The sequence below is a fragment of the Thunnus thynnus genome, chromosome 9, assembly GCF_963924715.1.
Source record: "Thunnus thynnus chromosome 9, fThuThy2.1, whole genome shotgun sequence".
NCBI lineage: Eukaryota > Metazoa > Chordata > Actinopteri > Scombriformes > Scombridae > Thunnus > Thunnus thynnus.
The window spans coordinates 11251603-11272234 of record NC_089525.1 but is presented as its reverse complement, the minus strand read 5'-3'; the positions used below and the strand labels follow the sequence as shown (position 1 = coordinate 11272234).

At 40.4% G+C, this 20632-nt stretch overlaps 1 protein-coding gene across 2 annotated transcripts; it reads right to left on the bottom strand.

Annotated features, from left to right (window-relative positions):
- Positions 1-748: 748 nt before the first annotated feature.
- Positions 749-20100, bottom strand: adam19b (ADAM metallopeptidase domain 19b). 2 transcript variants are annotated; one of them, XM_067598812.1, is made up of 23 exons: positions 19828-20100; positions 19482-19585; positions 19291-19361; positions 11419-11497; positions 11057-11133; positions 9327-9528; positions 9141-9206; positions 8654-8725; positions 8376-8542; positions 8071-8155; positions 7424-7563; positions 7127-7304; positions 6961-7050; positions 6536-6731; positions 4529-4637; positions 4182-4398; positions 3947-4024; positions 3304-3412; positions 3073-3202; positions 2839-2938; positions 2356-2727; positions 2140-2237; positions 749-2058 (listed from the first exon to the last, which is right to left on the bottom strand). In XM_067598812.1, the coding sequence occupies exons 1-23, from the start codon at positions 19919-19921 to the stop codon at positions 2052-2054; spliced, it is 2841 nt and encodes a 946-aa protein (XP_067454913.1). In that variant the 5' UTR covers positions 19922-20100; the 3' UTR covers positions 749-2051. The 2 variants fall into 2 exon arrangements, with proteins under 2 accessions (XP_067454913.1, XP_067454912.1); XM_067598811.1 differs by having other exon boundaries at positions 19482-19588; positions 19828-20099.
- Positions 20101-20632: the final 532 nt, after the last annotated feature.

Here is a 20632-nt window from a genome sequence, read left to right as displayed (position 1 = left end):
TGGCATCTTTTTGTCTTCTATTATTTTTAACCATCACTTAATTGGCTTATTGTTTATTGTTTATTTGGATCCCCATTAGTTGTTACCAAGGCAACAGCTACTCTTCCTAGGGTTAAGAACATAAATGTATACACGTGCTTGTACATGCATACCTAGATAAGAACATCTTGCCAAACTGCAGTTGAAAATTAGCCAGGTGGCTAACACTAGAACATTTACAGAAAAAATGTTAATTAATGTGTGTTTTTCTTATAAATAAATAAATGAAAATGAAATTAATATGCTGACACATATATACAAATTACACAATATTACACTGTGCAGTTTAACAACAGTTAATTATGAAATCAAGGTATAGTGCTTGAACATTATTTAAATTTTTGTCCCATTTATCATACTATAACCTTAGTTTTTCAACGTGCACTCTGAATTGAGACTTCTCGGATTAATGAGATACCTAACCTAGCAATGAGTCATAGTGCAATAAGAAAACAGACTTATCACAGCTGCACAGAATGCAGGAGTCATTGTGTCTGTGTGCAGTGTTCTGTACTTTAATAATTTCTGCAGGAATTACTGCCCACGGTAATATTGAAAATTGAACTATATTGAAAATATGTAACATTTTGATGTTACTCATTCAGTAAGCTGCCACAGGGAAAGCTCTTCAATTTAAAAAGTTATTCTTTAATCCTGGTGTGAATAAGAACATACAGTATGCATTAAAAACACAACCAGTTAAAATGTATAACATTATTATTATTTTTTATTTTTCCATGTGTTTATTTGAATTCCAGTTGAAGACTCAGTGTTGCACAGTGCCTGAGTTTGCATAGGTTGGATAAGAAGGTAAAACATCTGCAGCTGTATTTCCATATTACAGATAAAACCAGGTGGTTCCCAAAGCAGTCACATTACAAATGGACCAGTTTTCAACAGTACCTTAGAATAATGCCAAAGTTGTCACTGTTACATAGCCTGTAGTCAGTGTTATTGTACATTTAGGTCATGAGGGAACTCCCACTGAACAGTTTTAGCAACATCTTTGGACAAACATAAAAAATTATTAATTTCTAGCAGATGCAACATTTGACTGTAAATTAAATTCATGGAGCAATTTTAGGACATTTAATAGATATATGTAAATTAAACTGATGCTCATTAATGTTTCTCATATGAAATTAAAAAAGAAAGGTGACAAGAAATGCACTAAAGTGATATTTTACCAATTTTTTTGGGGGGTATCAAAAACTCACTTCCTGTAGGCTTGAGGGGTGACTATTGATTGTTGGTAATTGGTAGATAAAGACATTTTAAGCCTACAAAATGTGGGTGTTTGATATTAAAAGGATTGTTAAAAGTGCACTCCAAAATAATATAAATTCATAAAAACAAAATTAATTAAAAAAACTGAAAAACATTTCCTGCTACATTTAAGACACATGTCTTTCATCATTAGCATATACTTACAGCATGCATGCTGGGTTTTCACTGGTCCCCATAAGTCCAGTTCAAAGCCCATTATTATTCACACATAAGAAGCATAAGCACTTCACTATCTGCAAATTTTCTTAATATAAGATATCCCTTTACAGCTGATGCTCTTTAAGGGGCACCATGTTGCATACACAGGCATTACTGTAAACATTCATTTTTTCTTTGCTTTGTGAATAAATACTCCCGCAACAGTGTTTAAACACTGCTGACACACATGGAACAATTTCACATTTCCATCAACATTTGGGACACTTAAAAAAATAATAAAATTCAAGTGGAATAATAAAATAAAATTCAAATTTCAAGTGGATAAAGCGGACACATAGGACTGATTCACAAAACAAACCTAAGAAGCCTTAAGTCTTAAGACTTAAACTAACTGTGATATGTTCTGTGACTTAATTCTGTGATTCTACCATTTTCCCTCCATACACACCAGTGTAAATATCCTGTAATCCACAGACCCAGAGTATCAAGTATTCATCATATCCCACAGTTTGAGGCAGTCCATTATTTGATGTAAGTGGTCATCAACGTCTCCCTGAGCTCTTGGTTTAAGATCTAAAAGAAGAAGTGCAAAAATAAGATGTCAATGCTGGGTTTGCTTAAAGTGACATTAGAAAACATCACCAGATGAGTTACCTGTTTGGCTTCTTCTGTCCAGCAGATGGAGCCAGAGCCGCTTTTCCTCTCAGCAGGGCATTAGTGGAAACCTGCACTCCCTTTGTGTGTTGCTGTTCCTACATATAAATGATAAGACATCTCATATTCAGTTCAGGTAAGTAAAGCTCAGGTGAAATAAAGATTGCCTGTGGCTTTACTTGCAAGAAAATATAAGATTACAAGAACAATATTCACCACTGATGGTTTGACAGGACAAGGTGGTGGAGGTCTGTTAGGTGGGTCCGGTCGGGATTTAGGTGCTGTTGAAGGCAGTGAGTGGGTTTTGGGATACGGAGAGGGTAAAGGGGTAGGTCCTGAAGGTGGCGGAGGAGCCCGGTCTTTGTGTCTCTGCTCGGCCAGCTGTGGAGATTTGAAAGGAGTGCTGGACTGAGTGTGAGCCTGTGGTGAGTACTGACTCTGAGAAGAAGCGTCAGGCTGGATCAGGGCTTGATGTTCTCTCTTCTCCGCAGCATATGCAGGTATGGGAGGAGGCTTCACAGCTGGACGCACAATAGCATGTCTGGGCCGAGTTGGACAAGACGGGCTCTGATGAGGAGAGGACTTCCCCTGTGGAGGAACGACCACGACAAACTTTAGCGATCTGTTCTGATATTAAAAACGATTACTATTTGTGTGATCATTTTGTGTTCTAGGAATTACATGAGCGGGCCTCTTTACCAGATGGTCTGATTCCTGTTTCTTTAGCAAGAATGTCGGGTTGGCATGACCGATCACATGACTGTCAACATGCAGAGGCTTGGTCTTGACAGGGACTGAACTGAGGGTTAAAACACATACAAACAAAAGAGAAGGCCCATAATAGACCCAACATATATGGAGACTCAAGCAAAAATACATTGTCTGTTCACTAAAATGTAGATTTCTAGTATTTAACACTTCAGAACTAGATACCTTGGTGTTGGAGGTGGAGCAGAAGCTTTCAGCGGGTGGAATTTGTGTTTGTAGTAGAACCACAGCCCAACAGCAGCCAAAACCACAAAGAGAACCAAAGGGAGGACCAGCAGGACTGGAAGGAGACTGCCTGTTGGAGTGTAAAATAGACAAGAGTCAGAAACTAGCATAAGTTCAAATGAATATTTTACACTGTCAATATGTGTATGTTTTAAGTATGATGTGTCTCACTGTGGCTGATGACAGGTCCACTGTCTACACTCCCACCTGACCCCCTCTGGTCACACAGAGGAGGAGCCCAGCCCATATCACAGTGGCAGTTGTGGTTGTTGTTGCACAGCTGGTGAGAGAAAGTACAGCTGTTTCTAAGATGGTGCCCCTAAAATTGCAACCAAAATGTTTATATCTGTCGTACTGATGAGCAGGTGTAGGACTGAAAGACATTTTAGGACTACAGAGGAGAAGGCTCAATAATTTACTAAAACACTGCACTTTTCAATTTTGATGTACTCGTACTTAACTTGAGTATGTCCATTTTCTGCTAATTTATAATCCTACTCCTCTACATTTCGGAGGAAATTAACATACTTTCTAACTAACATACTTCACTATATTTATCTGACAGCTATAATTACTTTGCAGATAAAGATTAATCAATGACAGGGACCATCCTGTTGCATAATGAGTACTTTTACTTTTGATACTGTAAGTACATTTTCATAATTAATTTTGTCCTCTTACTTAAGTAAATGATCTAAATACATCTTGCGCAACTGCCAAGTTTGCCGACTTGCCATATTTGTGGGCTGGCAGCCAAACCTTTCCTGAGAAATCCATCACCCAAGCGTCCTTCCTCTGACACGTAGAAACTTACCCCATGTCCATGGCACTTGGCATTGCAGTTATCAGCTCTGAGAAAAGATGCATTGCGGCATTCTCCATTAAAGCAAATCTGGTGCAAGAAGGAAGGGTGTGAGGAAGAGAGTTGGAGAAGGGGTTAGAGAAATGAGTGCTAGACTTTTACTTCATGAAAATTACAAAAGATTGATTGTTCTTTGTCACAACAATAAACTCCATTTAGTATGTCTCCCTGTATGTATGAGTCTCACCGAGTCATCGCCACACTTGGTGCCTGTCATGACCAGGCCTGGATCCAGAGTGTCCCCCTGTGTCTCCTCATTCCCGTGCCCAGGCTTGTACACATGTGTTCCCATACAATGGATACTCTTGCTGCCCACTTTGATTTTGGTTTCTATGCGAACAGCATTGTTCTCAATGGGCTTGGAAGCTGAACTTAAACACTGGATCTTGCCACATTTAGCATCCCTGGCATAAATAATAAAATTGGGTGAAACATAGAAAAGGCCACAACATGCTTTAATTCTTAGGAAATGAAGATTGCCTACTTGAACTGAGGGAACTGAAGTAAATCAACCAAATCATAATGTATCCTCACCTGTCCTTACAGCTTCTGTACTTTCCAAACAGATCTTTGCCACAGTTTCCATACATGTCCCCAGCTTCATTTACCTTCTGAAAACACAGGTCAGGGGCCGGACGGCCATCTGCAAAGAAACACATAAGAATGGCTACACACACACACACATGATAACACAAACAGAAATGCATGCACAGTGTGTTCTGTGACCACCTGATGGAGAGCAGATGGCATCCCTTACTGTTCTGTGTGGCTCCTGTGGTACTACAAAGGCTCTCCAGGGAGGCTCTGTCACAACGTGAATGTGGACACTGTCCAGTAACAATCCCTAATCCTGCGACCTGCTGAGGACTCATCTCTAACTCTACCCAGCCTCTCTGCTTCAATACTGGCTGTTTAACTGCTTTAAAGACATAATGTATGCATTGGTGATCTTGATTATCTCATTAAAACTTTTGTCATTCTATTATGCCTTTATGATTTCAAACACATTTTTTAGGATTTTCTTTTTGGGAATTCATGAATGCGGTGTAACTCAAAATACATATCAATTTGTTGTAAGTATTGTTATCATATTAAAAATCTAATTGAATCTTTTACCACTTAAAGTAAATAAAAATAACCACTTTATGTGGGTGTCACATTCAGTTGCATTTCTTTCCATTGGGCTTTAAATAGAAAATTACATTAAGGAGTATTGTTAAAAATACAATTGATCACAAAATATTATTTAATAAAATGGAATGGGACTGAATTGGCTGAAAAGTTATATGGGAAACAGACAAAAATTTGTGCAGATTGATGACTACAAATCAACATGCTTGGACATTACTTGGTGAGTCCCACAGGGGTCAGTAGGCCCTAAACTGTTTCTTCTGTATGTTAAGAGGGAAATTTAATTTAATAAAACACTGTGTTCGTACCACTCTCAAAGGTATGTGTATTTCAAATTGTGGGGTGACTTTGTGGAATGGGTTAGAGGAAGAACTTAAGGAAAGCAGAGGTATAAATCAATTCAAAAAGAGGTACAAAAAAGTGTGTTTTTGAGAGATACAGGGATGTGGACGTTGGCGTTGCTTCTCTCATGACTGTGACACACGTGGTGGATGCTGTTATTGTTGTTTTTGTTGTTGTTGGTCATCAGATGTATTCGGATGTGTGATAATCACTAAGTATATTATGTAGGTTTATGAATTGAGCATTAGAGAGGGGGCAGGAAATTATAAGTATTAACTTCCTCCTGCTCCTTTACAGACGTGGTATTTTTTGGTTTGTTTAGTAAGTTGCTTATGTTAAATTCTATTGGTAATTATTGTTTGTTTTTTTGCTTTCATATGTGTCAAATCTGTAATTTTGGAATACTGCATCAAGAATTTGTCTGAATTTGTGTATTATTTTTAGAACACACACATATATATGATTTTTCAATAGGCCTTTTTCACAGCAGACATTTTGACTTGGCATAGCAGGGACAGCACAGGTGTTACTAATAACATTAACAATGGCTTTGTTGTATTCAAGTGTGCCAGTAAGCCACGACGCTGAGCCAACGTGCACAATACCCGGACCCTGAAATCAAAGCAGCTAGAAGGAATTCAGCCATCATTAATTTTATTACTTACACCAGTGTTTCTCCTACTGTGACATGTCAAAATGTCTTCTGTAAAAAAAAAAAATGTTGGACAGGACTAATGCTGCCAGCCAGACAACATTTTTAGTATATGTAGTCAGAAAACAATGAAATAATTGTAGTGATTTTTATTAGAAAATAATTTAGCATTTAAACCACAATGTTTGGGAATATCTGTAACAATTTAAATTATCTAGCTTTAAGATGAACAGTGAAATAATCGAACCATGCAATACAAATAATAATACCAATAATAACAATGTGTAGTGTAGATTGGAAAATATATGTTACATACAATACATGCATATGTTATACTGTATGCTCTATAGTATATATACATAGGAATGAACTATGGAACTAAATATTTACAGATTATAGGATTCCAGTTTACCCACCTTGTCCCCAGAGTGACCGACACTGTTGCTCCAGTGTAAGACACATGCCAGTGTAACAGTAAGCCTGCCCGCCTGCACATGACGAGCCGTCCACCAAATAGAAGTTAGCAGGACAGGACTCGGCCTTCCCGTCGCAGTACTCTGGCAGGTCACACGGACCTGAGGGAGCACGGCAAAGCACACCCGGGCTCTTCAGCTTGACAGTGAGATATGAAGAGGGGATTAGATGTTGTTATTTAACACCAGGACAAACATGAGGACAATGACAAGAGACTGGGAAGACGGAATTGATTGCATAGCTGTAATTCAAGAGCTATAGTGTTGATCTAATAGTAAATATTAGCCAGGGGAATGCATTATTCAAGGGGGATAGGCTTTTTCTGTTTTCCTTTGTTCACATGACTGTCAGATTCTCATGTTAGTACCTTGCAGTTATGACAGCAGATGCCATGGGCACACTCAGCTCCAGCTTTCAGAGTGCAGTTGTTGGCATTACAGCAGGGACTGGTACACTCCTGCACAGAAAGTGAGTCGTGAGCAAAAATATACAGACAAATACACACACATTGACGCACAAACACACACGCTGACCTCTTCCTCTCCGCAATCACATTCCTCTCCGATCTCCAGGTAACCATTGCCACAGCGCTGCCCTCCATACATGGCTGTGGTGTTTGGGAGATTGAAGAGACACTTCCCTCCTCCAGAGGTCAGGTAGCTGTTCAGCTCCTTCTGGTTGCAAGCGTTGAACACACGTGGAAACGGGTGCCTGAGCAATGGTGGGGAGAAAGCATAAATACAGTGTGTAAGCAATACTTCATCATTTTCTCCTGAGTATTAGCTTCATAACTCTAATTTCTTTTTTATTTTAGTCATTTGTGTCTGAACCCAGTAGCGGCAGCCATGATGCAACCCCCGTCGTCAGCTCTCGCCTGGCAGCAGCCTGTGATATCATGACTCATGCCAAAATTGTGACCCATCTCGTGTGCCATGGTGGCAGCAACACCAACAGCTGACTCTGAGTGATCCTGTTTGAGAGAAGAGTCAAAGATGCAGGGACACGTTTTAAAGATTGGTAGGAAAAGTCACATATAGCACATTTCGCAGCATTTCGGAGACACTGTCAACACTCGATGATGTACCATTCACCCACTGTTCCATCATACTAACTCAAATAATGAAAAGCTAACCTAAGAGACTTTTTAAAATGTCTTTTTTGCAGGAGAAAAAAAAAAGTTGTGAACACAGAGCAAATGATGAAAGTTGATTTTGACAAATTGCAGGTATAAACACCATGTTGAGAATATTAAATTAATATGGATTATGCTTTGCTTTGTCCAAAGTAACTTATGATTTTACCCCACACATACATGGAGAGCAAGTGGTGTTCAGTGTCTTGTACACCTGAGCTACACTCCAACTGGATATCTCCATATGAGAAGAGCATCTCCCACTTACATCTTACCAAAGTAAGACCTCATCACTAAAAGAGTGCATGGAGAGGACTGATGTTTGTTTAGACACTTGTCTCTCACCGTGTTCACTCCACCGGACTGGTAGTCGGAGCACATGGCTTTGAGAGGTGCCAGCCCGATGGTGGTGCCCTGGAACGACTTCCCCCTGGAGACACAAATGCCACTACTGATTAGTTCCAGCTGGACAACAGCCTACTGGGATGCAACTGGTGATGGTTATTATCTTGACCAATGAAGATGAAATCATCTGAGAGATCTACCCACTGGATAAGGGGCTCAGAAAGAGATAGGGGCACACTAGTGTCGGAGAGGGTGAAGAGAGATAAATGGGAAGACTAGTGGGAGATGAAAGCAGGGACACTAACGTGATGAGCTGGGCGTTGTCGTTGGGGAGCCTGCGGAGATTTTTGCCTCTCCAGGACAGGAATGCTGCCAAAGTGCTGTGCGGGTTGTCAGACACACTGATCATGTCCTTGATGTTCCACACCTCCACACCGATTAATGCCACACGGATGCTCAAAGCTTTGTAGTACTGTGGGTGTTGCAAGAGCAGTGACAGACACAGAATAACGTCAGTCATTAGTAGATACTGGTGTGATAGACTTGAGTGTCTGTGATTTTTACGCTTCATAACAGACATTACCTTGTCAACCAAGTTGGCTGCTTCCAGTAATTTCAGTTGGGTGTTCTCGCGACTACTCCCATGCTTCTCAAACTGCCGTTAACATAAACCATATTACCATATACAAAGACAGACACACCAAAACCTCAAAAGGGTTTCACACTTCAAATAACAGGACGTGAATCACAGTTTCATATTTACCTAAACTAGCTCTAAATAAACTGATGACTGAAGACTTTTATCTCTATAATTACGTTTAGCATACAATCAAGGTAGCACTATACATAAATGTATGTATATATATAGTTTCCAGTTGGTTCATGACAAATTTTGGTTTTGTGTTTTGTCTATAATAAAAGAGGTCTATTGAGGTCATTTCTGCCTACATAGCTGATGTCATACACAAATAGCCACATCCTCAACCCCCACATTTAATGGTATATTAAGAAAATGTTCTCATCTGGTTAAAAGTGATCAAATATGTACATATCCTCAACAGCGTCTTCACCTCAGCCTTGTCTGCCACTAGCAGCAGCTCGACATACTTCATATTCTGACTCAGGTCCCTTCGTTCCTTAAGGTGGAAGATAGAGAAGTTTAATACAGAGCAACTGGTGACATTATTGTTCTGCTTGTGTGTAAAACCTGCAAAAGATTTAATGTTGACAACATTGTCTGTCCTATCTGAACTCACCCTTATGCTCCTTGGTAACATCATTCCATGGATGAAGCCATCAAGCCCCTCCTCGTGCTCCTTGTTGCCATGGTGATGCAGACAGCTACCTTTGGATAGATGGAGACTCTCAGCTCTGAACACAGCGAGCTGCTGTGCATCCGTGGAAACGGGAAGAGGCTCTATCAAGTACGTGACGCTTGTGTTCAGAGAAATCAGTCCCCTGTGGAAAGAATAAGGCACTGCTAATGGTTCCATCCAATCACAGCTTGAGGAAATCAATGTGGATCAGTGATGTTGCTGTTTTTCTATCTGCACATTGCGGTATACTGTTGTCAATATGTCCTTTCAAATCTAAAATTAACAAAACATCAGATCAAATTTCCACCAGTAATCATCAAAGTGAGGAAAACCATATGGTTTTGGTTGTGTTTTTTTTTTCAGATCTGGATTTTTGTAATCTGGCTGTGGTGGATCAGAGGGACGTGTGTCTCAGGTGATTTACTGGTGTTCATAAATGATGATCAGCTGAGACAGTCAGTGAAACGCAATCCTCTGGCTTCTTCAAAAAACAAACCCACTCATGGGCGCAGACGCCTATACACAAACACACGAGCGTGCACACATCAGCAGGTCAAGCAGCTGCAAAAAACATCTGGCGAGGTCAGACGCCCACACGTCAGCGTCCCTCTAAGCTGTGTTTGCATTCCTCCCAAGAATCTACATTAGTCGAGAGACGTATTCATTCATTCGTCCCCCAGATGCAGAGCAATGAACCCAGAGAAAACACACATATGGCTACGATTTCTGTCAGTGCTTGCCAGCTCCTATTCTGCTGCCTGTGTCTCCTCTCTGAATGTCTCTAGCAGGAAGTATTAGCTGTACTGGATCCACACCAGGAGAAAACACAGGATTTCCACACTGAGCTGCACTCAATGAACCAACACTGGAGCCAATGACCTACTAACCTACTGGACTGCACTACACAAGACACTGCACTGTACTGGTTCCTGTCACTTTATCTATTCAACCATGGTTTTATCATAGGTCAAACAGTTGTTCCCGAATAATCTATGGATACACTCAGAAAAGCCTTAAAATCCCTAATGAGAATTTCCAGCTTAGGAGTGGTTTAGGAACACTTAAAACTGGAATGAGGGGATGTTTTTAAAGTTTTTAACAGTCACCAGTCGATTGTGAAAGTCTAAAAATATGAGCATGCCATTTTTAACACTCAAAATCCACACATTAGCATTTTAGCTTTTCAAGTGGGATTTTCTGAAAAGAAAAAAAAAGTTTATTCAAGAAAATAGTAAAAGGTATTTTATATATATATATCTGTTTGGAGTAGGGAATTATCAGCAAGATTGAAAGGTGATTTCCTGAGTGTTTCAAATCACCTTGTAAACATCAACATTTGGACTAATTTTCTCCTCTATTTTATCACGCTGACAGGTATTCTATCAATGACCCTGACAACACTGGGTAAATTGCTATGTGTCCATTAATCCTGTTTTGTTGGGCCAAAATGTGTGCACGTCAGCTGGAAGAGAAATGAACTGAGACTGTAAAATTAGCTATTAATAGGGTATAGTTTGAAGAGACTCTAAAGCTCCTCACTGTAAGGACTTCTTTATAAAAAAGGCCTTTTATTATTATTAGGATTTAGTTTTAGTTTCCTTCACCACTGGGACAGACTTTAAACATTAGAAAGCTTTATGAGTACAGCTCCTTAGTGGGGTTTTTCTTACCTCAGTCCTGAGCATGTGCTGACAGCAACGCTGGAACCTTTCATACTCAGAACCTCCCCATGATACAAACAGTGTCCCTAGAAGACAAAAACAGTCATAGATCAACTCACAGCAGGGAAACAGTGGTAAAAGAGACTCTAATTTCACCTGAAGATCTCCTGAGTAGAACACTCACTTTCTACAAGTCCAGTGGGTGCTGCTCTGTGCTCAAATGATAGTATTGTATGTCTTTAGTGTCATTTACTGTCTCATTTTTTCCTTCCATTTAAAATGATCAACTACACCGGTGCTTATCTCTCTTCTATGATCATTTACAACTCCCCACTGCAGTTTAAGAACATTAAACCGTCTCATAGACTCACAGTGTTGGCAGGAGAGGAGGATCTGCGGGCTCCATCATCGGTGTACCATATTTCCTGATATCCAGGGGCCAACAGTTGCCTGGTGAAAGACAGCACCAACTCAGGGACAATTTGCAAGAGAATATATTTAATGTCAGACATTCAATCTACCCAAACTACATCAATATGATGGCGTAATGTGAAAAAATATACTGTGTAAAAGCTGGAGGAAACGGGAAAGGAGAGGCAGTTTCTCTCCAGCTGCCCTCGGCTCATAAAAGATTCATTCTGAGAGACTCTACAAAACCAGACTGCCTCAAAGATTTAGACAAAAATCCTCTCAGAGATAAAAATAAAAGGAAGAATGGGGAAAAGGGTTGTGACTATAATAAAATCTACGTGTACCTTTTCCTAATGGCCCTTTTCACTTTCTGGAGTCATCCCTATTGTGAGAGTTTGTTGTTATATCCAGACTGCATTTGTTTGACAGTGCTATTATTTACTCTATTACTGGAATTTCTCTGTTAGTATACAATACAGACTGGACAGGAGAGACTTATAAATCAAAGATATGTGCACACATATGGAGAGCCAGATTAACAATATTCCTTTAATGTGGTGACTTCCCTCTTACTTCCCATCTCTGTGTGTGTGTTTGTGTGTGTGTGTGTGATTAAGTGAGTGTCTTTGGACCTGGGCTGTTTCTGTCAAACTTCTGTCAACCTACCGGCCGCAATATTTACATTTTGTACAGATGCTTGTTTCCCAGTCTTACTCCTTTCAGCTCTGTTTCAATCCATTCTTCCTGTCTTCATTCATAAACTTTGTCTGCCTCACAGCTGTTTTTTCTCCTAGTTTCTCCTCCTACAGTTCCCCGCAAATCCATCAATACAGGCTGTAGCTGAGAAATCTACAAGTATCTACTGATGTGGGTTGAATCATCTCAAGCAAACATGAGACAGATCTTCTGCACAGATCTATCCCTTCTGTTTTTCTTTATTTATCATGTCTCTTTATTTATTTTCCATTGTAGGAAGTTTGTGGCTTTACTTTAGTGTAATATATCTTACAACTTACTTTTACTATTCTACTTTCAACTTGGCTGGATGAAATTAGTGAAAATCCAGGTAGTTAAGTCAAATAATGCAACTTTTGGGGAATTATGCTTATTCACCATCTTGCAGAGAATTAGACTCTCATATCTGTCAGTTATGTTAGTAGTTAGTTAGTAGTTTAGCATAGAAACAGGAAATGGGGGAAACAAGCTATAGTGAATAAGTGAAAAACACACACAAACAACTTGCAGGTGAGATTTATTTTCCTCATCAGTCTCCAGAAGTAAGTAACAGTGCTCAGTCACAAAAAAATATAATAGTTCAGATAAAGGGATCATAAAATGTGCAATAAAATCATTAGGAAAAATGCAACACATACAGTTAAAGATGATGTGATTGGAGACTATATGCAAATTGTTTTTATAGTTATTTACTCATGCTTCTGCACAGCCAGCCGGCAGCAGAAGTAGTCCAGTGTGGTAAATTCATCATTGGGTTTAAAAATGATGACAGGAAAAATCTGTAATTCCATTACTCAAGTGTGCCTCAGAATATAGGGTAAACATGCTCAATATGGGATTAAACCAGGGGATCATTTGTATTTGGGCATGAATATCAACAGGTGACAGCTATTGAGCAGCCGTCAGTAGGGAGGGGAGGATATCCTGTGTTTAGACATACAGTTACAAAATGATTCATTTCCACATGTGTCACAACTTGCAAAACACCTTGAACTTAGTCTTCACGTGTTCACCAATGACTGGCTTTACCCCAGTGTAATATATCTTCAAACTTACATTTACTATTCTTTTTTCAACTTTGCTGGATGAAATGAGTGAAAATCAGTGTAGTTGAGTCAAATACTGCAACATTTGGGGAATTACACTTATTCACCATCTCGCCACGAGTCAGATAAGAAATTTGATATACCACTCTCAAAACTGTTCATTATGTATAAGGCTACAGCCAGCAGGCGGTTAGATTAGACAGGAAATGGGGGGAAACAAGCTAGAACAAGATATAATGTGTGGATTAGTGAGTTTCAGAGGTGGTGGTGGGTGGTTTTGTTACTTTTGATTGAGCCAAGTTGGCTGGTTCATCCGTAAGCTAAGCTAACTGGCTGCTGGTTGTAGCTTAATATATACTGTACAGACGGTAAAGACTGTACAGAGTGGTATCGATCTTCTCCTCTAACTCTTGCCAAGGAAGCGAAGAAGCCTTTTCCCAAAATGTCAACAAACTATTCCTTTAAAGAATGATGAGGACAAATGAAGGAAAAACGGGGCTTTTTCTTTTTTCTCCCATCAGATGCCCTGAAGGAAACAAGCCTCTTGAAACAATGACAGCCTGTTGATGCAATCAGTCACAAAGCAAGTCAAAGACAAAAAACGTCTGCTTCATCTCTTAACAGATTACCACTCTGGAGTTGATGGGGTGAGAGGGAACACACACGCACAAACAGTCTGCAAGAAGATTTAAAAATGATCAGTCAGTGGGTAATGTATCCGGCTGATGTCACCCTAACCAGGGTAACCCCCGCTGTGTTGTGATTTGACCTTCTAACCTCATTTATATCTGTCCTTCCTCTAGTTTTTCTGCTTCTCTCATTCCCCAAAGATTCCCATCTCTTTGTAACTCTGTCTATTAATGGAAGAATGGCTGATGATTGACAGAGCTTCACCCTGCTGCTGTTCCACAGTCATTATAGAGGATGGACGGTCATTTCTTCCATGAGGAAAGACATAATGACTCTTTCTCTCCTGCACGCTTCTTCTCACATGCCAATCAGCAGCTGCATTTATGGGCTAAACAGCGCTGACTTACTAGTCCTCGGGGATAACAGTGTGTACACTAGTAGACTGATGGATGTATAACCTTCCGCTGTGTGACACATAGACTCAACATGCCATTATCAAAGCTATATAGCCACTACTTAAAGGATAATACCAGCTTAACTTTAGAGGTTTTTTCCCATGTTGCCTTAAATTTTGATTAAAGTTCCAAACCCAGCAGTGTATTTGCCACATTCAGACCCGGCTACTGTCTGTTCCACTAAAGGTTAATTACAGTTAAAAATGATTTACTGCTGCCATGAAGTCATTAAAAATAACATATAAAATGTGACTTTAACATGACTTTATAATGCTACATCCATTGTAGTTGAAGATGATTGATTATTATCTGCACACTGTGTTTATATTTCTTTTTTAACTATGGAGGTTTTACTTTATGCTTCTGCAAGGTAAAGCCAGACAGAGACATAAACGATTGTAGCAACCTAGGAGTGACGCAAATTCATCATTGGGTTTAAAACCATGATAGAAAAAATTTGTAATTGCCGTTTTATTTGCTCAAGTGTGTCTCAGAACAGAGGGTGATTAAAACAGTGGACCAGCTGAATTTGAGCATGACCAACCACAGTGACCACCATAAAATACTGTTAATTCACAATGACAGGCTTTGATCAGCAAAAGGGAAGGAAATCCTGTATTTAGACTTAACAACTTACAAAATGCTGATTTCTACACCCGTCCTCACTTTGCGGAAACACCTTGAACTCAGTCTTGGTCTTAACTGGTCCAGCAACGGGTGACATAAACCTGTTTTTTCATTGCCCAACTGTAGTCACAGAGTCTAAGCCTTGCACCAACACCAATAGTATATCCCAAACCCTTGAGCGCAATTGCCTTCTGGTAAATGCTGCAAGAACTTTCAAAATCAAGACCGTAAGAAAAACCTCTATGTGATGGCCGGAGGGCTCCGCAGAGTTTGGATGTTGTCCAGCGTCCAGACAGATGCTGTGATTGAGGAGCGCTGAATCAGGACTGTCTGGTAGTGAGGCTGAGACAAAGGCTCGGTTCAGCCTCAGGAGGAGAAAGAAAGGGTGGGGGAGTAATGCTAATGTACTTGGGAGATAGTGAAGGAGGGGAGGGAAGAGAAGGGGATGTGGGGTAATGCATTAGGGTCAGTGGGTCACATTCTCTCATAGTATCAGATGACATCATCGCACATGGGTGGAGGGAAGGAGGGAGAAGGCTGACGCAAAGTCAAAGTACAACTCAGCGATGGATGATGAAGAGGCTTTTATTGCAGAGGGAGACCAATGTTCTGTTGTCTGAAGCCCTGTGGGAGTGTGTGTGTGTCCCCGACACACAGGCTAGATTCAGATTTCCAAGTAGACTGTGAGACTAAACACAGACAAACGGGAAACAAGGACAAGTGAAAGCATCCCCTGCTCTCTGTCCCCTATTCCTGCAATCCATCAAGTCTTTCAGTCATGTTTGTGTTCTTTTGGGGTGTTGTGTGTGTGTGTGTGTGTGTGTACAAGTGTGTCCCTTTGTGTCGTCTGTCTGCGTGTGGCCACAGTCTACCAAAGCCTGACCTCAGAGAACGCATGGGAGATGTATATTTGTACTAGAGCCCTGGGGAATATCAGAGGGAGGTGAGGGAAAGGAAGAAATGAGAAAGGATGGGGTGCTCGCTTTTAGGCTGGACAGTGGAAGACATATGAGGTAAGTGAGGAGAGGGGAGGAGAGGGGAGGAGAGGAGAGGAGAGGAGAGGAGAGGAGAGGAGAGAGAGACAATGATGTGTATGTTTCATGGGGGAGTGCTTGATTCAGGGTTTGTGCAGGAGGAGCATTAAACAGAACACAGAACAGTCACGCAGAGGAGGAAGGAAGAATATCCACCTTCCTCTCCCTATTCTCTTTCTTTTTTTTCGACCTCAACCCTTCTCCTCCAGTACATCATTTACTTTCTTACACCATTTCCTCTCCCTGTCACTCTGTTTCTACATCCCTTTTCCTGCTCTCTGAGTCAGCACATCAGCCCATGCCTGGCTCTTAACCAAATCAACCCTCTTTGGACGCACCGGGGCCTTTCATTAAGATAAAAGCTCAGGCAGACACACATAGACACCCACATAGATGCACGTACAAACCAGAAAAAGATCCATGCACGCACACACACACACACACACACACACACACACACACACACACACTGACAAGCATAACTAGGGAGGACATAAATAGATTGAGTCTGGACTCTAGCCACTGGGAGTACCGATGCCCATGAAAGTTCACAGCAATGTTTTTCTCTGTGCTTTAAGTGATACATTATGTGAAAAGAAGGTGAGGTGGACCAGAATTAAAGGGGTGAGCATGAAAAAAGACCATCTCACAGCTTGTTTGGGTTCTCCCTTGTCTGCTGACTGTCAGAGTTACAGTTGCAGGGCATGGGGGAGTAGCCAGGATGCAGAGATGGTGTGACCCCAGAGGCTGGCAGCATTTTCCCTGACTGGCTCCTCTCCAAAATCAGACATTGATCTTCACAGACAGCTCTCTTCCTCAGCACGTCCTATAGACTCGCATTTCCAGACATGTCTCCACACCAGACCAACAGAGGACAAATCAAAACACAGTAACCCAGTATGGGTTTAGGCTTGGAGAGAAGGGAAATGCCGAGTGGTGGAGTGAAGTGGTAAACCTCAGACTAAATAAAAAGCCAGCAAGTTCTTTCTTTGGATGCTATAAACCTACTTTGTTGTAACCCGACTGTATGGAAATTATTGGGGTGGGAAGGACTTACTGGTTACATTGTAAAAGCAAAGCCTTTCTCAGTGTTTTCAATGGATCCTACCTTTTACTTAAAAAAGGTAAGATCTGCACATCTCACAATAATATTACAGTGTCTTGGTACAACTTGTTTCATCATAAAAAATTTAAGGTGCATAAATAATTTAAAACTGTACTTTTTAAAACTCAGTATGTTGCTATAACAATACTTTTCACAGTGAACATATAATATTGAGTCCTGTATGCTTAACATTCCAGCAGCAGAACAGTAATACTGACAATCATTTTTGTGCAGTCCCTGATAGCTTTGTGACATATGAGCATATTAAAGGCTGAAGCTAAAGTGAATGAAACACAAAATCACAGTAACAGCAAAGAGTTTACATGATTTTTCTGGATCAATATAGTGTGCAGACACAGTGGATTAAAGGATCAATATTAAGGATGTGGGATGTGTTTCTTTAAATGGAAAAAATGTCAATTTTTACTTTGAAATTTTGCCATATTATTAAAATGACAATTTTCTATTGTTTTAATTTCTATTATTCATTTTTGTCACAACATACCTGCATTAATGTTTTTTTTGTCCATGTTGGGGAAGGTGAAACAAGCTGCAAACACAATATTGACATTTTATCACCTATGGTGAAGGTTTTAGCGAATGGCATTTTTAAACATCCACCAGACACAAAACAACATTAGCATTCATTTGGAGTTGTGTTTCTGGCCACTTGGTGAATGTCAATCCGATATTCACTCTGCTTTTAGGTCTGTGTTGGTCTCCATCAACTCCTGAGGGAAATATAACTGGCTCTTTGCTAAATGACAATGATGATACTGATGAGGGCAGGAAGTTCAGACCAAAACAGCACAGCTGAAGGCCATAAAAACCAAGACAACATAAAACACTACAATTCTCCAGGAACAGTAGAGCCGAGTGATTCTCTTTGGGTTTGTTGCTATAAGTGAGCCCTTTAACATACATGTGGTCTTTTGAATCACTGTTAATAACATTTTTTATTATAGCAGCTTTAAAAAGTTTCTAAAATGAGTCTTTTTCACATTAACCACATAACATCTAACTAGCAGAAGTGATAAATACAGAGTGCCCTGGTGGCTGAATGGTTACCGTGGATCCCACATTACTGCAACATCCCTGGATTGATTCCAGGCAGGGACATTTGCTGCATGTCAAGAAGTTGCACAAAAATGGTTGCAAAAGTTATTTTTCTTGCTAAAAAATTCAAAAGTTTTTTTCTCCAATATCATACTTCCTCTTTCTTAGAGGAGTCACTATGGACTCTCTCAGTTAACAGCCTCTCTAACTCATTTTGAGAAACCAGAAAAAACATTAAAGTTTTACCAAATTTATCTCAAACCTCACAAACCGACCTTCTGTCTTTCCTTCTCTCCTTTCCTGTCAGGACCACACATATACACACACACACATAGCTACTTTGTGTGATTGATGAAAATCCTTGCCCAGGAGGAAATTTAACAGTGTGACCACCTGCTGGGGAGGGAGAGCAGGGGGCAGCAAATCCCTCAGGGGACGGTCAGTCAGACACAGCGGAGTCATGGATGGTTAATGTGTGTGCGTCCGAGTGAATGAACTACAGAGAAAGCATACATTCAACGGTAAAACAGGCTTAATTTCTAATGTTCATAAAAGCTTCCCATTCCACTTGTGCGCTGACTCAAATCCAAGAGAGCAGCTCTGTTGTCATCACTGACATCTCCCTGCTATCACAACATCCATTAAAACGAGTGAGATACTCTGCTCCCTTCTTATCACCATCGCATTGTTACTAGACAGGAACTGGCCGCTCCATCAGATTACAGGATCAGGTCCAGAGGTAGAGTCTTACTTCCTGTTTGCCCAAGGCACACAGATCGGGTGTCAACCCTCTGTCGTCCAAAACCATCACCCTCCCTTCCTCATTCATCTCCCTCTCGGCGGCCGCAGGGGGCACTGAACTTATCCATGTGTCTATGTGACACCAAACATCTGGCTAAATGAAGCAGCTAGCTGGGACGTCCTGTGGATGTCTAAGGATACACAAGAAAATGTAGATGCCTAAAATGCTCTGACTTCATTGAATCACATGGGAGCAATTTGATACAAGCAACTATTTGATTGATTGATTTGATTTGTCTCATTTTGTACTTTTCTTCAGCTCAGCTTTTCTAAACTGCACAAAAAAGTTGCAAGACATAAAACTTCAACAAAAATCCTTTGCACTTCCAATTAAATCACTCACTCATTTCTCTCCAGGCGTAGCCTCAGCTCTTGGCCCTCAGCGCAGATGAGAACTTCTGCCTTTGCAGGATACTGGAAAGAAAGCACCAAACGGAGGCTGCTGACTTATATGAAGACTTAAATGTGTGTCAGTCTGTTTTTTGAATCATTTTGTTAGCCAAGGGGACAAAGACTTAAGACAGACTGACTCACCTCTTTGTTGGCAGACCTCCTGTGTCTGAGAGGATGCAGCCATATGGGATAAGTAATCTCATAACTCTGTACTTGCTCCAGGATGCTCTTCTGTTTATTTTCTCCTGCTGAAAATCAGAAAATCAAATGACCCTATTGGAAGTAATCTGTCTATGCAATACAGTGACTTATTCAAATATAGCCTGTATATTTATTTCAATTAGCCTAATAAATGAATACTGCTATTGACATTTGCATGCATTTTTTTCACTGGCACACACTCTCATGCATTTCAAACTTGATCTAGCTGTTCTAGTATCAAAAAATCCCATTTCAGCCATCGCTTAGAGAGACAAATCCCGCTCACCATTGTAAACAGCCTCAACACGGAGAATAATCATGAAGCATAGACAGAGAGAGGACCGCACAGCATCGACAGCAGGACGCGCTCCTGGACGCATTGTAAAAATAACATGAATTGACTAAATTGAGACATAAATGTGCAAAACTAGCCGAGGTGTTTCACATCAGATGGAGAAAACGCGGCCGTTGGTGTGACATCGCGATAAACCGCCGCAGCTCTGGAGATGCTTGCAAAGCGTTGGAGCGCACGTCTCCCTCTTTCATTCTCAACCCCTCCCTACTCTTTCCCTCTCTCTCTCTGACACGCGCGCGCGCGCACACACACAGACACACACAGACACACACACACACACACACACACACACACAGAGGGACACTGAGCCATCAAGACTGTAAAAGGAAAATACGCAGATAGTAAACCTTGTGGTCTGATTAATTCTATATTTTTATTCCTGATTTAAAATAATAACAAAATGCATCATTAAAACCATAATATAATAATTAAAATGCATGTTGTTGAAAGGGTTGTTTAAAGACTGTCTGTTTTTTTCAGCATTATTTCTTGAAGGGCTATTGCAGCAATTTGGTGCGTTAATTGTATCAGGTTGAGTGACTGACAAGAGACATAAATAAAAAAAAAAGTCGTCAAGAAATGACTTCTGTTTACTGGTATGAGTCAAGCGACAATTTCCCATCATACAACTTATTATACTCTTCCTGCCCACATCTATCAAAGTCTATGCCTCCAGTTTGTAAGGCAGGCTGTAATCATATTATAATTATAGTTATGCATTTACAGTCTGCAAGTC

Bases quoted from the DNA above. Each gene is read 5' to 3' on its own strand.
- adam19b (XM_067598811.1), bottom strand. From the start codon at position 19,921: ATGCGTCCAGGAGCGCGTCCTGCTGTCGATGCTGTGCGGTCCTCTCTC. The intron at 8,156-8,375 runs GTTAGTGTCCCT...TTGTGTCTCCAG, and splicing joins GACAACGCCCAGCTCATCAC to GGGGAAGTCGTTCCAGGGCA. The intron at 4,025-4,181 runs GTGAGACTCATA...TTCTTGCACCAG, and splicing joins CCAAGTGTGGCGATGACTCG to ATTTGCTTTAATGGAGAATG.